Source organism: Hydra vulgaris, chromosome 02 (genome assembly GCF_038396675.1).
Source record: "Hydra vulgaris chromosome 02, alternate assembly HydraT2T_AEP".
Classification (NCBI taxonomy): domain Eukaryota; kingdom Metazoa; phylum Cnidaria; class Hydrozoa; order Anthoathecata; family Hydridae; genus Hydra; species Hydra vulgaris.
In genome coordinates this window covers 69524320-69544307 of record NC_088921.1, presented here as the reverse complement: position 1 = coordinate 69544307, position 19988 = coordinate 69524320, and the positions used below count along the sequence as shown (strand labels likewise).

The 19988-nt window shown below is 28.9% G+C and overlaps 2 protein-coding genes and 1 long non-coding RNA gene across 6 annotated transcripts in view; 2 read left to right on the top strand and 1 right to left on the bottom strand.

Annotated features, from left to right (window-relative positions):
* LOC100215580 (oxysterol-binding protein-related protein 8) overlaps positions 1–6561 on the top strand; it is a 93016-nt gene extending 86455 nt beyond the window's left edge. For both annotated transcript variants that reach the window (XM_065791815.1, XM_065791816.1), the window contains one exon: positions 6223–6561. In XM_065791815.1, the coding sequence (XP_065647887.1) occupies positions 6223–6469 (247 nt within the window). In that variant the 3' untranslated portion in view covers positions 6470–6561. The remainder of the gene's footprint in view (positions 1–6222) is intronic.
* A 1193-nt stretch (positions 6562–7754) lies between these two features.
* Positions 7755–9988, top strand: LOC101237038 (peptidyl-tRNA hydrolase). Of its 3 annotated transcripts, none has more exons than XM_065791814.1 (5): positions 7755–7952; positions 8648–8861; positions 9010–9103; positions 9363–9400; positions 9673–9988. In XM_065791814.1, the coding sequence occupies exons 1-5, from the start codon at positions 7929–7931 to the stop codon at positions 9717–9719; spliced, it is 417 nt and encodes a 138-aa protein (XP_065647886.1). In that variant the 5' UTR covers positions 7755–7928; the 3' UTR covers positions 9720–9988. The 3 variants fall into 3 exon arrangements, with proteins under 3 accessions (XP_065647886.1, XP_065647884.1, XP_065647885.1); XM_065791812.1 differs by having other exon boundaries at positions 9363–9408; XM_065791813.1 differs by having other exon boundaries at positions 8608–8861; positions 9363–9408.
* LOC124812765 (uncharacterized) lies at positions 9936–19476 on the bottom strand. Its single transcript, XR_010636856.1, has 2 exons — positions 19323–19476; positions 9936–10321 (listed from the first exon to the last, which is right to left on the bottom strand). It is a non-coding gene; the product is annotated as an uncharacterized LOC124812765 (long non-coding RNA).
* Between the last annotated feature and the right edge of the window lie 512 nt (positions 19477–19988).

The following is a 19988-nucleotide window of genomic DNA, read 5'->3' as shown; positions in this document are numbered from 1 at the left end:
AAACAAGACACAACTAATTATCTTCTGATAAAACCAAAGGTAAACACAAATTTTTAAAAATCATTGCAATGGCACTGGTTTTAACTGGGTGGGGAGAGGGAGGCTACCAAGAGAACTTTCTTTCTCCCCTCCCCCTTCCACTTTGTCAAAAAAATATGATATTCCTTAATAAAATTTAAGTATGTCACAGATATATATAAATAAGCACATTCACATTTACATTAAAGTATTTACATAAAAGATATAATTCTATTTGTAAACACAACACTGGTTTACTTTCCTTCTGAAAATTTAAAGTTGTTAAAAAAAATTAGTTTGATTTAAATTGATATTTTTTTAATTGATTTAAACCATGGTTTAAACCTATCAACACTGCTCATGTGCCTTCTGGAGAATCTTTAATAGTATCAATAATAAGGGCAAATCTGTTATTCTACCTCTCTTGTATAGTTCAGACTTTGTCACCTCACCTAAAGACAAAGCTGAATTGTTTGCTAAGAACTTTTCATCAATATCATTTCTTGATTCCACCAGTTGTGTTCTACTTGATACGTGTTTGACTAGCCGTCAAACAGGTTGATCCATTGTTGACATTCGTATCACTCCAGCTTCTTTATCTAAAATGATTTCCTGCTAAGATTCTTCTACAGCTTGTGGTCCGAACAACATACCTGCTATAGTCTTGCAGTAGTGTTCTCTGGAGCTGTCGTCTATACTTTCAAAACTATTACAAACTTAGCAAGTGCTTATCAGAGTCTTGTTTTCCAGCCTGCTGGAAAGGGGCATCTGTTATCCTTATTTTCAAAAGTTCTGGAGAGCGATCTGATTCGTCTAACTACCGTCCTATTAGTCTTCTTCCTATCATAGGTTTTTGAATCTTTAAGGTTTTTGAATATTTAATTAACAAGCGAGGTTTTTGAATCTTTAATTAACAAACACTTAATCTCTCATCTTGAATCTAATAATATCTCATCTTGAATCTCTCTTTTTGATGTTGTTTCTGATCATATTGATCAAACCCTCTCTTTTTATCCATCAGCTAATATTGTTGTTGTCGGTTACTTTATTGCTCATTATACTTGGCTTGGCTCTAATGTCAGTGACTCTGCAGGCATTAAAGCTCTCTAAAACTATTATCTCATTCTTCTTCATCATCTGAATCCCCCTATCATCGTACCTCTTACATCTACCTTAAAGCTGACTGGGACTCATCTTGAATCTAATAACTTCCTTTCGATCATCAATATGGATTTTGATCTTCTTGTTCTACAGCAATTTGCTAGCAGTAATAACCGATTGGTTTTATCAGGCATTAGATAAAGGTGGAGAGGTGCTCTTGACATTTCTAAAGCTTTTGATAAAGTTTAGCATGCTTGTCTTCTCCATAAGCTTTTTTCTTACAGTCTATCTGGTAACATCTTTAAGATTATTGAATCTTTCCTTTCCAATCGTAGTATAAAAGTTGTCCTTGATGGACAGCACTCTTCTTATTCTGTAACTTCAGGCATTCCTCGACATTTAATCCTTGGCCCTATACTCTTTTTAAATTATATTAAATATCTTCCAGATATTCTAACATCCAAAGTGGCATTGTTCACTGATGATACTACCATTTATTCTTGTCATGATAAGAAGCCAACACACTTTGATTGCTTCGAGGGGGCATTTGAGCTTGAAAAGGATCTTACTTCTGCTACAGCATGGGGCTCATAGTGGCTGGTGAACTTTAATTTAGACAAAACTCAATTTTTTTCAGCCAATGGTTATCGCAATAATTTAGATCTTCCTATATTTATTAACGGTAATGTACTCGATGAGTCATTCATCTTCTAGGATTAACTCTTACTTCCGATCTTTCTTGGAAACCATATATCAAATCCATTGCAAAATTAACATCTGCTAAGGTTGCATCTCTTTATCGAGCTTGACACTTTCTTACTCGAATTCTATTCTCTATCTCCATAAATCTCAAATCCGTCCTTGTATGGAATACTGTTGCCATATCTGGAGCGGATCTTCGATTGATGCTCTTTCTCTTTTAGACAAGGTGCAAAAACACATTGTAAACATAGTTGAGCCTGCTCTTGCAGCCAACTTCCAACCATTATCACATCGTTGTAATGTTGCTTCTCTTTCTCTTTTCTACAAATAAAGAGCTAGAGTCTCTTGTGCCATCTACTAAAACTCATATTTGTGTCACTCATCATTCAATTAAGTCTCATCCTTTTTCTGTTCCTAAGTGCTCTAAAAACTCTTATTCGTCTAGTTTTTTTCCTATCATCAGTTCAAGTTTTTTTCTCTATCATCAGTTCTTTGGAATTGGCTTCCTTTATCTTGCTTTCCAGATACATATAATTTTCAATCCTTCAAGTCGTCTGTTAATCGTTATCTTGCTCTATAAAATTCATCTTTTCTCCTTTAGTAACTTCCAACTCTAATAGTGGTCGCTTGCAGCCTTGTTGGAAGCAAAGATGTTTAAAAAAAAAAATACTCCAAAAGTTTTAAGATTTTTCTCAAAATTACTCCATAAGCCTCTTTACATTTTAGGAGCTTCTTAATACTGAAAGCAGGAAAGAATAATCATTTTGTGACAATTTTCAAAGTTTTTCTTTTTCAAAGTCTTCTTTGGGACTTTACATACCTGTCATGTTATAACAATGTACTAGCTGTTTTGTCTGTAGTGTCTGACCTTACTTTAAAGTAACTGTTGTGTCATCTAAAGCAATTTAATAGCTGTTGTTTTTTTTATATTCTAATACCACCATGGTTACCATGAGTTAATTCTATTAGCACTTCACTGAACACAATTTTTAATCCAAAAGAAGATAACAGTCATTAAGCATCGTTAGAAAACTTTGCTGCTAATGATTTTCTTTTAATGCTATAGCTGAATAAGATCAAATTTGTAAGTTCCTTGATATGAAAAAAAATTAAAGTTCAGATTTGAATGAATATTTACAACACAGAAGAAGATTTATGAATATTTTCACTTCAATAAAGAGTTGTTTTTTGGTTGTGAACAAGCTTACTACCAAAAAGCCATCAAACAGAACGGAAAGTAACCACTAAAGAGAACAGAAACCAACCACTAAAGAGAACATAAAACAACCACTAAATAGAACGGAAAGCAAGTGAGAGTTTAAAAGCAAGAAAGGCAGAAGTCTTAAAAGTAATGTAAGCTGAAGCCAAGAAAACATAAAGATTTTAAAGCTTCCATTTTCAAGGAAAAAAACTAGATAAAAAAAAATTTATGCATAAAGAAGTTTCTGCTAGTAGTAAAGGATAGTTATAAAAAGAGCCATTTACAACAACATTGAACTTTAGAGTTAAGATTTTAAGAAAGATCATTAATATTAAAAAAAAAACAACACAAAACTAAGGACAGAAACTACTGGAACCCCAAGAATGGAAATAGAAGATGTTGTTCATCAAAGACAATTTTAAAAAGATGAAAGATTTCACCGTAGTAAAATTCATAGAAAAAAATCATCAGTTAACAAACCAGATATAGAACATTAAATTAAAATATGCATTGGTTGTCAGAATGTAAATTATTAGACTCAAGATGAAATATTAGAAGTTCGTTAATTGAAGACTCCGAAACCTTGCAAACATTAGAAAGATAATAATTTGACAATAGTTAGAGGTGTCAAAGTGTTTACCAGAGTTTTTAAAAAATGGAACCACAGATGCCATTTTTTAGTAGACAGACAAACAAGAGTTAAACACTTGTTAAATAGTTTAGAGAGTTTTAGACATAGTTCTGGACTTTTGTAAGACATTAAACTTTTATAAGACTATGGCAGGAATGTTATCTGGACCAAAAACATTCATAGAATTTAAGTCAGAAATAACTTTGTAATTTAGATGGCTACCAATGATTAACAATTGTTTCACGAGCAATAGAAGAGTTTAAAAGTGAAATAACTTATTGTAAGAAGATTAGGTCAGATCTCTAAAGTTTTTACATTTAGTTTTTTTTTTTTTTAAACATCTTCGCTTCCAACAAGGCTGCAAGCAGCCACTAATTAAAGTTGGAAGTTACTGTAAGAGAAAAGATGAAGATTGTAGAGCAAGATAACGATTGACGGACGATTTAAAAGATTGCAAATTATATGAATCAGGAAAGCAAGATGAAGGAAGCGAATTCCAAAGAACTGATGTTCGAGGAAAAAAACTAGACAAATAAGCGTTTTTGGAGCACTTAGGAACAGTCATAGAAAAAGGATGACGCTTAATTGAATGACGAGTAACACGAGAATGAATTTTAGTAGATGGCACAAGAGACGCTAGCTCTTTAAAGCAGTGCCCATTATAGTATTTGTAGAAAAGAGAAAGAGAAGCAACATTACGACGATGTGATAATGGTTGAAGGTTGGCTGCAAGAGCAGGTCCAACTATGTTTACAATGCGTTTTTGCACCTTGTCTAAAAGAGAAAGGGCATCATTAGAAGATCCATCCCAGATATGGCAACAGTATTCCATACAAGGCCGGATTTGGGATTTATAGAGATAGAGAATAGAATCCAGAGTAAGAAAGTGGCGAGCTCGATAAAGAGATGCAACCTTAGCAGATGCTAATTTTCCAACCGATTTGATATATATATATAGTTAAGGACTTGTTGAATTGTTTAAAATAATGAAAAGAGTTGTGGTGTACACTTTTGAAAAAAACTTTGCAAACTACAATCTTTTAAAAAGTGTGGAGTTGTGAAAGGTTTTGAAAGGTGTGGAGTTGCAAAAAGGTTCGGTGTGGAGTTGCAAAAGTATAGGGTGAGGAATAACTTTAGCAACAGAAGAGTAAATTAGATGTCTAGCAATAGACTTTTTTTGAATTACAGGAAGAGTCTTTAGATTCAAGAGGTGAACTAATGAAACTTTGCAAACAATTTGACCTTATTCTTGAAAAAGGTAATAAGATCAAATGTATAAGGTGATGTATAAGCTGAACTTGCTAATTACTAATAGTTTAAGATTTTTTAAGATCTTAATTTTCTCTTGACCTTAATTTCTGTGATAAAAAAATTTAGTAATCTTAGTACTTAGTACTTAGTAAATTTAGTAATCTTAGAACTATGGAATTTAGCCTCAGACCATTTTGCATCAATTTCTCACAAAAATAAATTGACTTGATTTTAAACCAATGAAATAAAATAAAGGAATAAAGCTTATATATCTGCCTGAATCCAGGACATTATATAGGGTGTACAATTTGTAGAGAGACAAAAGACAGCCCAAGGACCATCATGAAGAAAAGAATCCCAGTTTTATAGTAGTAAGGGTGTAATTATAGAGTGAATCTGATGTAGGAGATAAAAAATTTAGTGAGATAAGTGAAGGTAATTAGTTGAGATTGACTGAAAAATGAGTCACATAGCTAACAATCTGAGTAAGTTTGCATTGTTTAAATGATTGGCTTGTTTCACTTTTCTATAAAAATGTTTACTGTAAATCTTTTGATAGATGAAATTTGCAACTGAGGATGTTTCTGTTATGGTAATATTAAAAAAAGATTTCCCTGCTGAATATGTACTTATTTTAAATATGTAGTAAGTTTTAGTAAGTTATTCTAAAAATAAATATGTTCTTATTTTAAATATGTATTAAGTTTTAGTAAGTTATTCTAAAAATAAATATGTACTTATTTTAAATATGTATTAAGTTTTAGTAAGTTATTCTAAAAATAAATATGTACTTATTTTAAATATGTGTTAAGTTTTAGTAAGTTATTCTAAAAATAAATATGTTCTTATTTTAAATATGAAGTTTAGTTTGAGTATAATTTATAAACTTGAACTACTTTCAGTTCAAGTTTATAAGTTATACTCAAACTAAAGTGTCAACTCCATATTAATAAAGTTTCTCCCTCAGAGTTATTTATGTATGTTAACATAGCATATATTACTTGTTAATATATTGTTAACATTTCATAGTTATTGTTAATGCCCAAAAAATCTAATGCTAAGTTTTTTTGATTATAAAAATAAAATGTTTTTATAATCAAACTGTCCTTTGGTTATAAAAATACCCTCACATATTTTTTTTTATGAGTTTTTTTTATTTTTCAATTTTTGCAATTTTCGCATTTATTATTTGATTTTGAGCCACATTGATGGTGTCTTCTTTTCAGGACCTGCCTGTTTTTAAGAACATGTGTAATAAACTTGGGAATATATATTTTGTTTAATTTTAATTTCATTTCAAGTTGAATTTTTTTTTAAGGACTAGTCTTGGGACAACTCACAGTTGTGAGTCACCGCAACTCACTGAACAAATCACCAAGCTTGTGGAAATGGTATTACAGTTATCAAATGATCACAAAGAAACACACAAAAACTTGCATTTACTACGATTGGAAGTGAATAATTTTCAAAAACAGTTTAAGTCTAAATCTTTTTTTAGCTATAAGGATATTGTATTAGTTTTTTTGTTGTTCATTAGTAGTTATATTTTTTCAAAGGTGCTGTAGGGTATAGTTATTCAAATTATATGTTTATTTTTTTTCGGTATTTATGTCTTGCAATGTCAATTTAAGTTATATAAAATCTTTATATTCTTTAATTTTTTTTTTTATTTAAAAAATAAAAGCGATTTTCCATATATATATATATATATATATATATATATATATATATATATATATATATATATATATATATATATATATATATATATATATATATATATATATATATATATATATATATATATATATATATATATATATATATATATATTAATAAGAAAACATCAAACAATACGAATTCTCTTAATACAAATAATAATTTATTTTGAGAAATTTTCACTGGGTTATGGACACCAGCATCATCAGCTTGTAAAATATTACAAAATTTTGTAATATTTTACGAGCTGATGAGTTTATTTGAACAAATAGATTTTAGCCTTATAAAATTCTCTTATTAAAATAACTTTGCGATTGAAAAAAATTTAAAAGAGTTTTAACGCTCAATAATTATAAATTTAATTGCAGTGACGTCCGTAATACCCAGTAGCATAGCGAGGAGTATTCCTGAAAGTTAAACATAAATCTAGCTACAGTAGCAATATCAGATTTAGAACATAGTGCATGCGAGGAAGAAAATTTTATTTAAAACGTTCAAAAAATTTTGTAATATTTTACGATCTGATGATGCTGGTGTCCATAACCCAGTGAAAATTTCTCAAAATAAATTATTATTTGTATTAAGAGAATTCGTATTGTTTGATGTTTTCTTATTAATATAACATACACTCTTAAACACGATATCTACACTCAAATCATATATATATATATATATATATATATATATATATATATATATATATATATATATATATATATATATATATATATATATATATACATATATACATATACACATATATATATATATATATTTATTTATATATATTTATATATATATATATATATATATATACATATATATATATATATATATATATATATATATATATATATATATAAATATATATATGTGTGTATATATATATATACAAGTACAAACTTCTTTTTTTTTTTTATCTAAAAATATTGTAAATATTTTTTAGAAAATTCTTTTAATGTTGTTAATGAAATTACAAAAGATTATTTTATAGTTTTTTGTCATCGTCTTAACACAGAAAATATATTTTATTACAATTTTCACGTCGTTTTTGCAGCATCTAATTCATTTAATTAGTTTTTTTAATATCTGAAGAGTTTGATAATTTTTTGTAATTGTTGATAGATTTGATTGGCTTTTGCCACTTTTAACAGATTTGGTTCTTGTTTTATTTAGATTTTATGTAAAAAATGTGCATAAAAATTAGTAAAAGAGCTTGTATATGAGGGAAAATGAAAGTTCTAGGGTAGGGATAAATAGAGAAAAAATAAGGAATTGTTGAATATATGAAGAACGGAATTTTTTATGGAAATGAAAAAGTCTTCTCTTGTAAGTAGTTTTACTCTTGTATGCAATGTTAAACACAAAAATAAAAATAAAAATTGATAAACACAAAAATAAATAAATATTAAGTTAAACACAAAAATAAATAAAAATGTAATTTGTATAAACAAATGTGTTTTTTTAATTAATAAATATTTCTCTTTAATAATATTTGTTTTTATAATTAAATAATATGGTTATGATTTTTTAATAATATTTTGTTGTTTTGATTTTTATTAATTTTTTATTTTGAGGCGAGATTTTTTGAAATATATTTAAAATTGTAAAAGTGTTCTCGATGACATTAACTTGACATCTTATGGACTGTAAAAGTGTTCTCAATAACATTAACTTGACATCTTATGATTACATGTCTAATGATTATGAATACATTTGACATCTTAAAATTACATGTCTTCGCATATTCAGGATTTTGGTATCTTTTTCAAAAAATTTATAAAAGATTTGTAAAGAAGATTTTTGAGACCATTAATTTTGTTATGCTAAATTTTTTTTAATTGGAAAAATAGAAAGGAAATGTTTTTAATAATAAAACGGTATTTTAAAAATGTTAAATTTATTTTCTCTGAATTTATAATTTTTCTTTAATGTAAGTTCTATTACTTCTTTTCTAAACATTTCTTTGTGTATTTTTGCATAGGGTTATACCACATATTGCTTCTTATGTATTTTCCATAAAGATTGTAGGTTTAGGTAACTACATTTACCCCAACAGCCGTCATAGTATAGGAATGAGCATCTGCGATAAGATTGCATCACGATATAATTTGTCATGGAAGTATAGTTTTGATTACAAAGCTTACACAACGCAGTTGAGTAATAATACTAACGACATAATTATGTTGAAGTCGAAATATCCGATGAATATGAACGGAAAGAGTGTAAAAGCAATTGGTAAGATTTTCTTGTATAACTATTTGTTTCAAAAGAAGAAGAAAATATTAACTTTTAAGATTTTGTTTTTTGCTTTGGTTTTTGTAGTGATCCAAAAAATATTTTTGTGTTTGATTTGAGATGATTTTTTTTTTTTTTTTCATTATAGTTAAGGGACTAGAAGTAGAAAATATATTTGTTGTACATGATGATCTTGATAGACCCTTAGGAAAATTAAGCTTGAAAACATGTGGAAGTGCTGGGTAAGCTTGTTGTATTATATGTAATATGATGATGTAATAAAAACCTCTTTCTTTGCACCTGTTGCGCTACATAATATCAATTTCCAGGAATATGAGAAACCAAATTTTAATGCATATTAAGTAAAATATGCTTCTAATTGAAGTAACAACCGTTATTTTAAAGTTATTGCATAGCGTTATACTGCAAAATAAGTTTATAAATTGTATAAACTTGGCTAGTAAGTGTTAAGTTATTAATAAGACATTTTTTATTTTTTAGTGGGCATAATGGCGTCAAGTCAATCATATCATGTTTAGGTACTGATGTACGTTGTCTTTTTAAATTTTATATTAATGATATTTCTTTTTAGACATTTGCTCAAGACTCAACTAATTTTTTTTTTAATATTTAACAACAAATATAAATTTAAACTTGGTTGTGGTGTAGATTGAAGTGGTAGAGATAGAGGTACAAATATTATGGGCTGCAAAAAACTACTTGTCTTTATTGAACCCTTTTTTACCGATTTAGCGTCTGTGCTTTCTCTAAAATATTTGTATTGCATTATTTTATTATTGATCTACTTTAGAAATTTCAACGGTTAAGGATTGGTATTGGTCGACCGATAAACCCTAATGAAGTTACTCGTTACGTTCTAGCCGATTTTGATTTATCCGAAAAAATAAATTTAGAAATGGTACAAAAGCATGCATTAGAAATCATACTTAATGAATTAAAGTTTTTTGTCACAGATCACACGGACTTGATTGCTCGTTAATGCAATTTTATTTATAATAACGTAACTTAAATTGTTCGTTAATGACTAACAATGGTTGCAGAATAGAAACCTCAATTTTAAAAACAATTATTGAAATAAATACACATAAATAAAAACAATTCTAATATTTTAGTCTAACATTAATTATGCCCCTTGTGATCGTCGCCATGTTGTATTTTGCCTTCTCATGTCGTTTTCCAAATCTCCAAATCTTTTCATTAGTCCGTATAATGCGCACGAGAGTAGACATGTTCCTAATCCAGTCAAAACAAATGCAGCTAAACTCAAAGTAACAAAGACCATCTTATTCTAAAAAGTGTACATTTAATTTATAATATCTCAATTTGTTATTTTTTGGATTAATGGCCATGCGTCTTTTGCTTTGGCACCGTCTTCTCTGATCGTTTAATCTTTGTACGATTTCTTTTATTAACTTCGATGCGCGGATTTAAACACGGAGCTAAAAAGATATAAAAAATGGAAAAGTTTATATTTAAATGTTATTTCTATATATACACATATATAAATTTCTTTACATATATAAAATATTATTTATATATATAAATTTCTGTTAAGTGAAATTTAGCTGCATTTTTTGAATTTATATACTACACATCGTGTGGGAAGAAACTTTACGTTGTCATAAACTCAACGTTTTAATTATAAGATTCCAAAAAAACGATAATTATGAGCTGTAGGTGGGGGTGGTAAGGTTTACTTAGGACATACTTGTATCATTTAATTTAAGTTTTTCAAGCAATCAATTATAATTGTTAAAGTTTTATAAATACACCTTCTCAGTACTTTTAAAATACTCTTTTAGTTAGCGCTTTTTCCATTACTCAGTCTTTCAGTTGTATAAAACTTATAAATAAACATGTACGGAGTGTTGCTACTATCTTATAGCCTGCTGCTACAAGGAAGTGCCGCTACATCGACTGAGGGTTTGGTTAGGGCAGGCAGTCTATTAAATATTAAAAAGATAATTATTTTTAAATTGACAATGGTAAAATTAAAGTATACCAAGTAAGAGTGTATATATATATATATATATATATATATATATATATATATATATATATATATATATATATATATATATATATATATATGTATGTATATACATATATATATATATATTTATATATTTGGTTGATCTGTTTACAGTTGTTTATGCTTCTTTTCTATTTGTTTTCAATTTTTACCAGCTGACTCAATTACACCCATGTACCGAATTAGTATTAGTAACTTTCATGCATACGCCAGTCTCAATCAATCAGTCACATTCAGTAATTGTCATAACCCGAAATCAAATTTTAATCTAATTTAAACTGGTATTCGACAACAACATTGCTCTAGAAATTGCATTAAAAAAAAAATTACAACTCAATTATGTCAAAACTACGATGCGAAATAATTCCCGAGTAAGCAGACCTTATTAAGAATGTTTCAATTCACCTGAAATGCTAAACGTACTCAAACAAACTGAAGACTAGAAAAAAAAGAATGAGAAAATTTAAAAAAATATATATGATTTTAACGCTACGCAAAATAGTCAGCCATTGAAAAGTCAAATCACGCAACAAATATTAGAGTAAAAAAAAATTCCAAAACATTAGAACAAAACTTAACAAATGAAAATGACCAATGGGTTACATATAAAATTTTAAAGTCCTGTGGTGAGAGTTATGGCTCAGAACTAAGAGGTCCGAGGTTTGACGACGTCTTAAGTAATAACTAAGTTTGGCAACACTAAATTAATCTTACAGGTTTTTTAATTTGGTTATATACAAATCAAATAGTTTTATGTATATTGTTATTTAATAAGTTAGTGATAAGACTTCTATAGTCTTCTTTTTACTCTGGCCAAGTAAATATTTATACATTTTGGTATTGTAACAATATCTAAACAATGTACAACAATGTTCAAACGAGCAGGGGCGGATTAAGGGTACCTGGGACCAGAGACGCATTTATTTAAAAACTAAGTGACATTTTCTGGATATTCGTCTGGTAAATTGTTCAACAATGTCATCAAATGAGAGTTGTCTGATCACCTCACTTTCAAAACTTATTAAAGAAAACATGTCAAGCCGTTTAATATTATTAATTTTAGTACGGCATTCATTTTTTATACACTTTAATTGCAAGAAACTTCTTTCTCATAAACAATTTTCCATCATCAGGTTGAGGTAAGTTCTATAAGCTACTGTAACATTTGGAAAAGTTTCTACCAAACCATAATTGAGCAAAATGTGGTTCATCAACAACTCCTTGTTTCTTTTTTTTTTTTTTTTTTGAGTCATTAGAATTCATTTGCGTGACTGCGTAAGACCAAAATTGAACCATTTCCTCTCTCAAGCTGACTTCAATATCATTGGAGTAATGTGCTGCTAAAGTATCACAACGTTTTATCACTTCGACACGAGTCAACGTTTACAAACTGTTTATGACTCGCTGGCCATATCTGAATAGCAACCAGCAAATTAACTCAAAATTCAACTTTTGCAAGCAGGAGAACTTCTTCATAAGTATCTGTTGCTTACTTTTTCTATATATAAAGAGTCAAAAGTTGCTTTACTTTTGACTCTTTTTATATACATCACATTTGGACAACTCTTTTCCATATTTCTCAAATTTATCCAATTTTGACGAACATCTCAACGATTGCACATACTCAGACAATGAATACAACAAACCAGCTTTATTCAAATCTAAAGTGGTACCTTGTGAAACTAGACTTATTTTATTGAATCTTTGTAGTATCGTGTCCCAAAAGACAGTCAGAGAACCAGTTTCCAATTCACCAAGATATTTTTCTAGTCCATGCGTCTCTTGTCATGTTTCACCTTTTGTACGCTCATCAGTTGCAATTGTATCTAGAGAAAATTAAATATTCTTATAATCCTTTCGCAAAGCACAAGTTGCATCAGCGTTTGATGGCCAACGTGTATCTGTGTTTTTTAAGCACTGGTGTCTTGTATTTGGCTAGCGCTTTTGTAAGGATTATCCATTGATGAGTGTAGACTTAAAAATGTGTAGTTCTCTTGCACAATATCAAAAAAACCAACTGCTGAACTACAACAACCATCAGCTATTTTGCCAAACAAATTTAATGAATGAACAAAGCAAGGTATGTCAATAGTATATTCACAAACAGATAAAAATGAGTCTTTACACAATTTTAGATATAATCCAAACATATTAAATGCATTATAATACGTCTGACCACATCAGTTTCCAATGTCAATATTAGTATAAGAGCTCCAGTAATGCATTTGATAATCCAATTCCAGTGTGACTTTTAAACTTAATGAATGTCAAAAATCGCTAAATTGGTTCACCTTTCTTTACATAACGAACTGTCACAGACAACTGATCGACAAGCGATAAATCCGGTGTTGAATCAATTAATTCACTATAGTAATTGCTTTTTGTATTTCATCAACAATAAACAAAAGTATTTTTTGACCCATCAAATTAATGAGTTCATCACAAACAGTAGAAGATAAGTATATGCAAGTATATGTGCAGCCAAAAAAGGATCATAATGAGCCAATGAATGTACTAAATAAAATTTATCTTCATGTCCACAAAGCGGTACGCTTAGCTAAAAACTTTACGACATCCACCTTCCGCCGAGGAACAGAAAACCAATACTTAGATTCATTTAAAATTGCTTTCTCCTGTTCTTTATCAAAAAACCAATCACACCGCGTTGTTTTCAAATGCTAAACAAACTAATATATGAATTTCACTATTTTCATGTAGCTCGACGTCACGTTGTCAATTTTTTAAATGATTGTATAAAAGTCTTGTATAAAAGGATAATTATTTTTCATATCCGATAATAAAAGTTTACTCTTGGAACAATAAGCATGTTCGTTTGATGGTGAGTAGCAAAGCCAGGTACGTTTAGAATTATTACCAGTTAATTTATGATGTCAAGAGAATAATGAAGGAGTACAATAGCGGTTTGTCCGAGAGTTTCGATTGCAAAAATCCTTCATCTTTATGTTGACATTCAATACCACCGATGCTGATAAAATAAGATTGCATGTTTAATGAAACTGTTTTTTATAAATCCAGATCAGTTTCAGAAACAATTGGCAGGTCTATCACTGCTTGTACATGTTCAGCGTCAACGTCTGGTTCAGCTGTAGCCGGTTTAAGATCAACTGATACTTGATTTTGAACTTCTCTGATTTCAAATTCACCTTGACTTTCTAGTTCTGATTTTTTTCTTTCTGGTCGTGAAATGTTTAAGTATGGGAAAAAAATCCATTTTAGATGAACACACTACATTTTCAACAATTTTAACGCTCAACTGAGTCAACTCATGGCTGTTACGGAGTTTTGTAACTGTTGTTGTGTATTAAAAGGAACATATATTTTTACGGATATTGCTCTTGCTTTCTTTTTCTTTCCAATGGCGCATGATTTTAAATACTTCAAGTAAAAAAACGTACTTTTTCAAAAAGTGTGTTAACAAAATTCGTGCTCCAGAGGCACGTGGCTCAATTGCCTCATTTATAATCCGCCCCTCCAAACAAGTAACCGTTAATAGTCGGCAGTAGTCAATTACATAATAGCTGTCGACTACGTAGTTTGACAGTAGTCAATTACAAAATGTTTGTCAACTGTTTAATAACTATTGAGTACTGTTTTATTTTTAAATCTTTAGCAATTATTCATAAAAATACTTTTCTGGTGATTTACTGAACTTTTTTAATATTGTAACAATATGTATGATTGTTACAGTACTTTTTTAAGATTGTAACATCTACAATAGAAAGTAAACTTGGTGTCAACAAACTACAGGCCAATCTATATCACCTCTGTGTCATGAAAAATAATGGAAAAACGATAAAAGACCGTGCAGCACCTCGTAGCTAACAAAATAGTTGCCTATTGTCAACACACTTTTTCAATAAAAAAAGTCCGTGTTATGAATCTGTTCGAGGCCAAAGATTTTTTGACCTACTGCGTTTCTCATAAGCTTCCAGAATACTTTCTTGGCTTAACCAATGCTTTTGAAAAACTACCTCACGAAAAGCTATTGCAAAAACTTGAATCATATGGAACTGAAGGTAACATTTTGAACTTGAGTAATGCTTTCCTTTCAATTAGATCACAGCTCTCTTTTTTTACTGGCAATACGTCATCCAACTGGAAATAAGTTACCAGTGGCGTTCCACAAGGTTTAGTGCTAATCCTATGTTGTTCATAATCTTCATCAACAAGTTATCCGAACACGTCAGTTGCTAAAGTTTCAGTAAAATGTACGATGACGACACTAATATCCAGAACGTTGTCAAAACCGCTAAAGACGAAGCTTTAATAAAGATATGGATAACATTGTCATCTGCTTTCAAAAAATCAAAAAATGCAAAATCATGCACATCAACAAATAAACACATGTTTGTGTTTATTTGTTGACTGAGCACGACGTTAATAACAAAGTTACCAGAACAAATTTAACAAAAAAAAAACTAGGCGTTTAAATCTCCAACAACTTAAAGAACGAGAACCAAGCAAAAATTGACGCTGCTAAATCCAAAAAATAGGAACCTACACGCCTTTATTAGCAGGGACACCAAAATATGGAAAAAGCTTTACACAACCTGTATACTATATACCACCTGGTATCCACACCCTGAAAAAAACTTAGATGTCATAGAACGCATTTACCATCTGGCACTTCGACTACGAGGCGAGATGCATCAAACTCAGCCTTATCTCTTTACGCGATAGACGTTTACGTGACAACCTCGCCCAAAAATACAAAATTGAAAACAACATTGACTCAGTTAAGTATATTGCTCCGCCAAAGATGGTACCTACCATTTTCAAAATTGAAAATTTTATTGTATTTCATATACGTAGAAAATAATGGTAACATTTGTTTTCCATAAAAATGTTTTGTAAATAACATAACTTCATCACGTACACGTTGTAGTTTAATCAAAGGTATTTACTTTATCAAATCAAGAACAACAAAAACAAAACAAACTTTATTACCTCATTATGATCAAACACAATGTTGGATAAAATGATAAAAAATATCGTAGAGGATAATGCTATGTGTCTTCAATGGCAAATAAAAATCATAAAGAATATTGTTATGTGCCCTCAACTCTAACCCAAATCCTAACTCCGTGTAAGGACTTCTAGGAGTACCTTAACAACCGCGAAAAAGAAAAGGAAAAGTTTGTCAATTAAGGATTATTGAACTTGTTACAGATTTGTCACTAAAAAAAAGACTTAAAAGAAATCAAAATGTTTACTCTAGTAAAGAAATCTATAACGGATCTAGCGAAGCAAAAATCTATAATCGATCTAGTGAATAATAAAAAATGAGGTCCATTTTTGCCATCAGAGAAATAGGAAATGGACATGTTGAACTTATCTAAATAAATATATTTATTATATTACTTAAATTTATTTGCAGAAAAAAAAATATTTCATGAAATTCAAAGAAACAAATTATTTTTTTACAAATAAATTGCTCTAAATGTTATGAATAAAGAAAGCTCCTGAGATTAAATGAGATCTTGGTGAGAGCAAATCAAATGAGATCTTGGTGAGAGCAAGTCAGATATTACAGTTTCTTGTGATAATAACCGGCAAAAGTGGGGATTTTTTTTTTAGTTTTTCTCTACATTATTATATCTAGCGTTTATTAATTTACTTATTAATTTGTTTGAGCAATTTCATATTTTTTTGTTTGTTTGTTTTTTGTGATTTTCTTACTTTTAAGTCATAAAAAAAACACTTCTAAAACCTTTTATATATTAAATCTGTTTTGAAAAAAAAAATACTGTTGTAATCATTTTGGCTTAAGTTAGACACAAACAGTCACTTTTTATTTTTGTTTTCTATTTTTCTCAAATTTACTTTTTTCAAAAAAATGTTATACACCTGAAATTTAGTACATTGATTCTATAATATATAATCTATTGGCTGAGTTAACATTTTCAATTTTACTGCTTATGTTTTTAAGTTATATGGGCTTCAAACCCATTTTGAATTATCGTTTAAACAATAAATTTTTATTAAAATATTTTATGTTTAATTCAGTCAATTTAATCTTTTCATTAAACGATGTACACAAATATACAGCTCTGAACCTCTAACCATTCTTGAATTATTTATTGCTGCGTGTCCGAAAACCAAAGTTAAAAATCAGAAGTTATAAAGTTTTATAAGGTTTTTTACATTGTAACCAAGTAGTGAGTTTATTGATTAAAAATTCTAAGATTTAGCATTTAAGGTAGACTATCATCTTAAAATCCCACCAAACTACGATCATCACAAGTGCTTTCATCGTGTAATTAACAACATTTGTACCGTTTGTTTCAACTTTTTCAACAACTCCATTGTTTGCCCATGGAACACACTATTAAACAAAGTTGTCGGTGCTATCAGTGTCAACTGTTTTAAAGCAAAGTTCGATCAGTTACTACCATACTTACCGCAGCACATTATTTTCCATACAATCACGCACGAACTAGCCCGGCTAACCTGTTAATGGGCCTACGGATTACACCCATTCCAGGTTGAACAAGAAACAATGATTTAGTTGCTGACATTATAGGAGCTTGCACAAGAAGCAATAATGCTGTTGCTGATACTATAAGAGGTTGCACAAGAAACAACGATGGTGTAGCTGAGATTATAGGAGGTTGCACAAGAAACAACGATGTTGTAGCTGATTTAATATAATAATATAATGTACGAGAATATGAATAAATGCCTAAAACACAAAATGTCAAAATAATGATGAGAATTCGGACATTATATCATGTGATGGCACATGGCAGAATAGGGAATTTTTTTATTAAGTGGTGTGTTTTTAGCCTTCTCAATGGTTTACATCAATCTCAATGGACAGTTAAAAAGTTTTAGTTGTTTAGGTGATGAGTGTGCCTTTTTTGAAAATAATTAAAAAATAATAAATTTGAAAAATGCTTAGTGGAAAATGTATATATTAGTAAAATGAACTTTATTTGTTTTGCAAGCGGAGTGTGGAATGAGAAGGAACCAATAACATTTTCCAGCGATTAATTAAAAAGCATAAATTACGTTATCTTTTTAGGTGATGGAGATAGAAAAACATGAATTAAAGTATGTTAACTTTTTGGATGACGGAGATAACAAAAACTACAATAGTACAAAGGATGTTTATCATAAAATGTCAGCAATTATAAAACTTCAGAAATAAATTTTTATTGTAAATATTTATTATTCATTAAAATACTTTTAAAACTCATGTATAAAACAGACATTTGTGATTAACGTACTAGATAACCACATATCGTCTGTCGAGAACTAAGAGGCCGTATGTCCACATTTTGTGTTTTTTCTATTTATTATTAATAAGTATTCAACAACTAATGGAATATGTGTTTAATAAATCTTGTCTCAAGAATGATACAAGCCTGAAAAATATTTTAAAAATTAGTTGGACATTCTGCCGAATAATTTACAAATTAAATTTTAAAACTCGATTTTCTCGGAAACACAATACATGGACATACGGCTACTTGGTTCTTGTCTAACAAAATGACGATTACAAAATGTTTTATATTTTTGTTAACAATTTTAAACCAAATTGTTCGAAATACAAACCTTTGAAAAATCAGGTTTTGCAAAAGTGTATCTTTATAATAAAGAAAATTAGAAAATTATTTTCAATAAAATTTTAAAGTCTGATTTCATTTCATGAATTGCGGCAACTATTCTTAATTTTTTGTTAGATGACTTTCCGACATGGAGAAAACCTCCAGTTTGAGTATATTTATGATAATATAAAGTTCTAAAAATTTGCGATGATTGGAGTCCAACAAGAAATCATAAGTTTGTGTTTTACCCCAGCCCTAAATACTAGGGAAACAAGTTCATAAGTTTTGTATTATTAGTATTATGATCTTTATATTTATCAACAGATTTCAAATTTTATCTAATAATATTTAAGTGTTCAAAAGTAATGACCATGTAAAGTTTATAACTTCCTTGTTTTAGTGGTTTGAAAGGTTTGCATAACTTTTGACCGCTAATATATTAAAGCTTGAAATCTGTATGTTTATTTAAAACATTTGAAGATTTAATGATTGAAGCTTGGAAACAGCAAAAATCCCAAAACTTGTACCATCTATTCTTGCATTAAGTATTTTATATTATTCAAACATTACTAAACATTAGTTAGAAATAATTTTTTTTTCATTATTCTTTTAAAAACTATTGTTCGATAAGTCGAGCAGCAGCTTTTAAAAAAGTAAAACACTGCTTGATTTAATAATGTGCCACTTGATTGTGTGTTATATAAATATGAGTTACTTAATTATGTGTTAGGTGAATAATCAGGTATTGTGTGTAACCTGATCATGTGTTAAGCATACATAATTACTTTATTAATTACATATCACTAAATTTCATGGTCAAAAAAAAAATACTTTTACCTTTTCCGGTGTTCCACTTTCTATTCACTTCCTGTTTAAGAATATTAAATGAATATATAGAAATTCCCTTGAAACTTTTTTCCTCTCAAACGTTACTTATAACGGTCCTTGCTCACAGTATCATTTTTGTAATGCTCAATTTTTTTGATTCTTTTTGTATGAATAAGAAGTTTAAAATAAATACTATTCACGAAGGAGTGCTTTAGTGATAAAATTTAATTATTAAAAACCTACTTTAAATCAGAAAAGTGCGTCTATTCATAAACGTCATTTTTTTCTGGTTTAATATATATTTCATTAGAGAAATAAGTAATATTTACACTATTATTTTTTATAAAATTTTTAAAACATTGGATTTGGATTTCTGAACCATCATTTTTTGTATTTATTCTTTTCTAAATCTTTTATTCAATGACGAAAAAATGATGAAAATGACGAAATAAATAGAAAATTCAAATATATATATATATATATATTTTTTTTTGAATTTTCTATTTATTTCGTCATTTTACACATTTTACAATGTTATCTATAAATTTAAACAAATATATATATAACTACAAGCTGACTGGGGCAAGTAGAAGTCAAAATGACTTATCATCAAGCCCCTTTGTGAAATACAAAAAAAATACAATTAAATTTTACATCTTCCGATATTACATAAAA

Coding starts and splice junctions, on each gene's coding strand:
- LOC101237038 (XM_065791812.1), top strand. CDS start 7,929: ATGGAAATGAAAAAGTCTTCTCTT. Junction 8,862..9,009: donor AAAGAGTGTAAAAGCAATTG/GTAAGATTTTCT, acceptor TTTTCATTATAG/TTAAGGGACTAGAAGTAGAA. Junction 9,104..9,362: donor AAAACATGTGGAAGTGCTGG/GTAAGCTTGTTG, acceptor TTTATTTTTTAG/TGGGCATAATGGCGTCAAGT.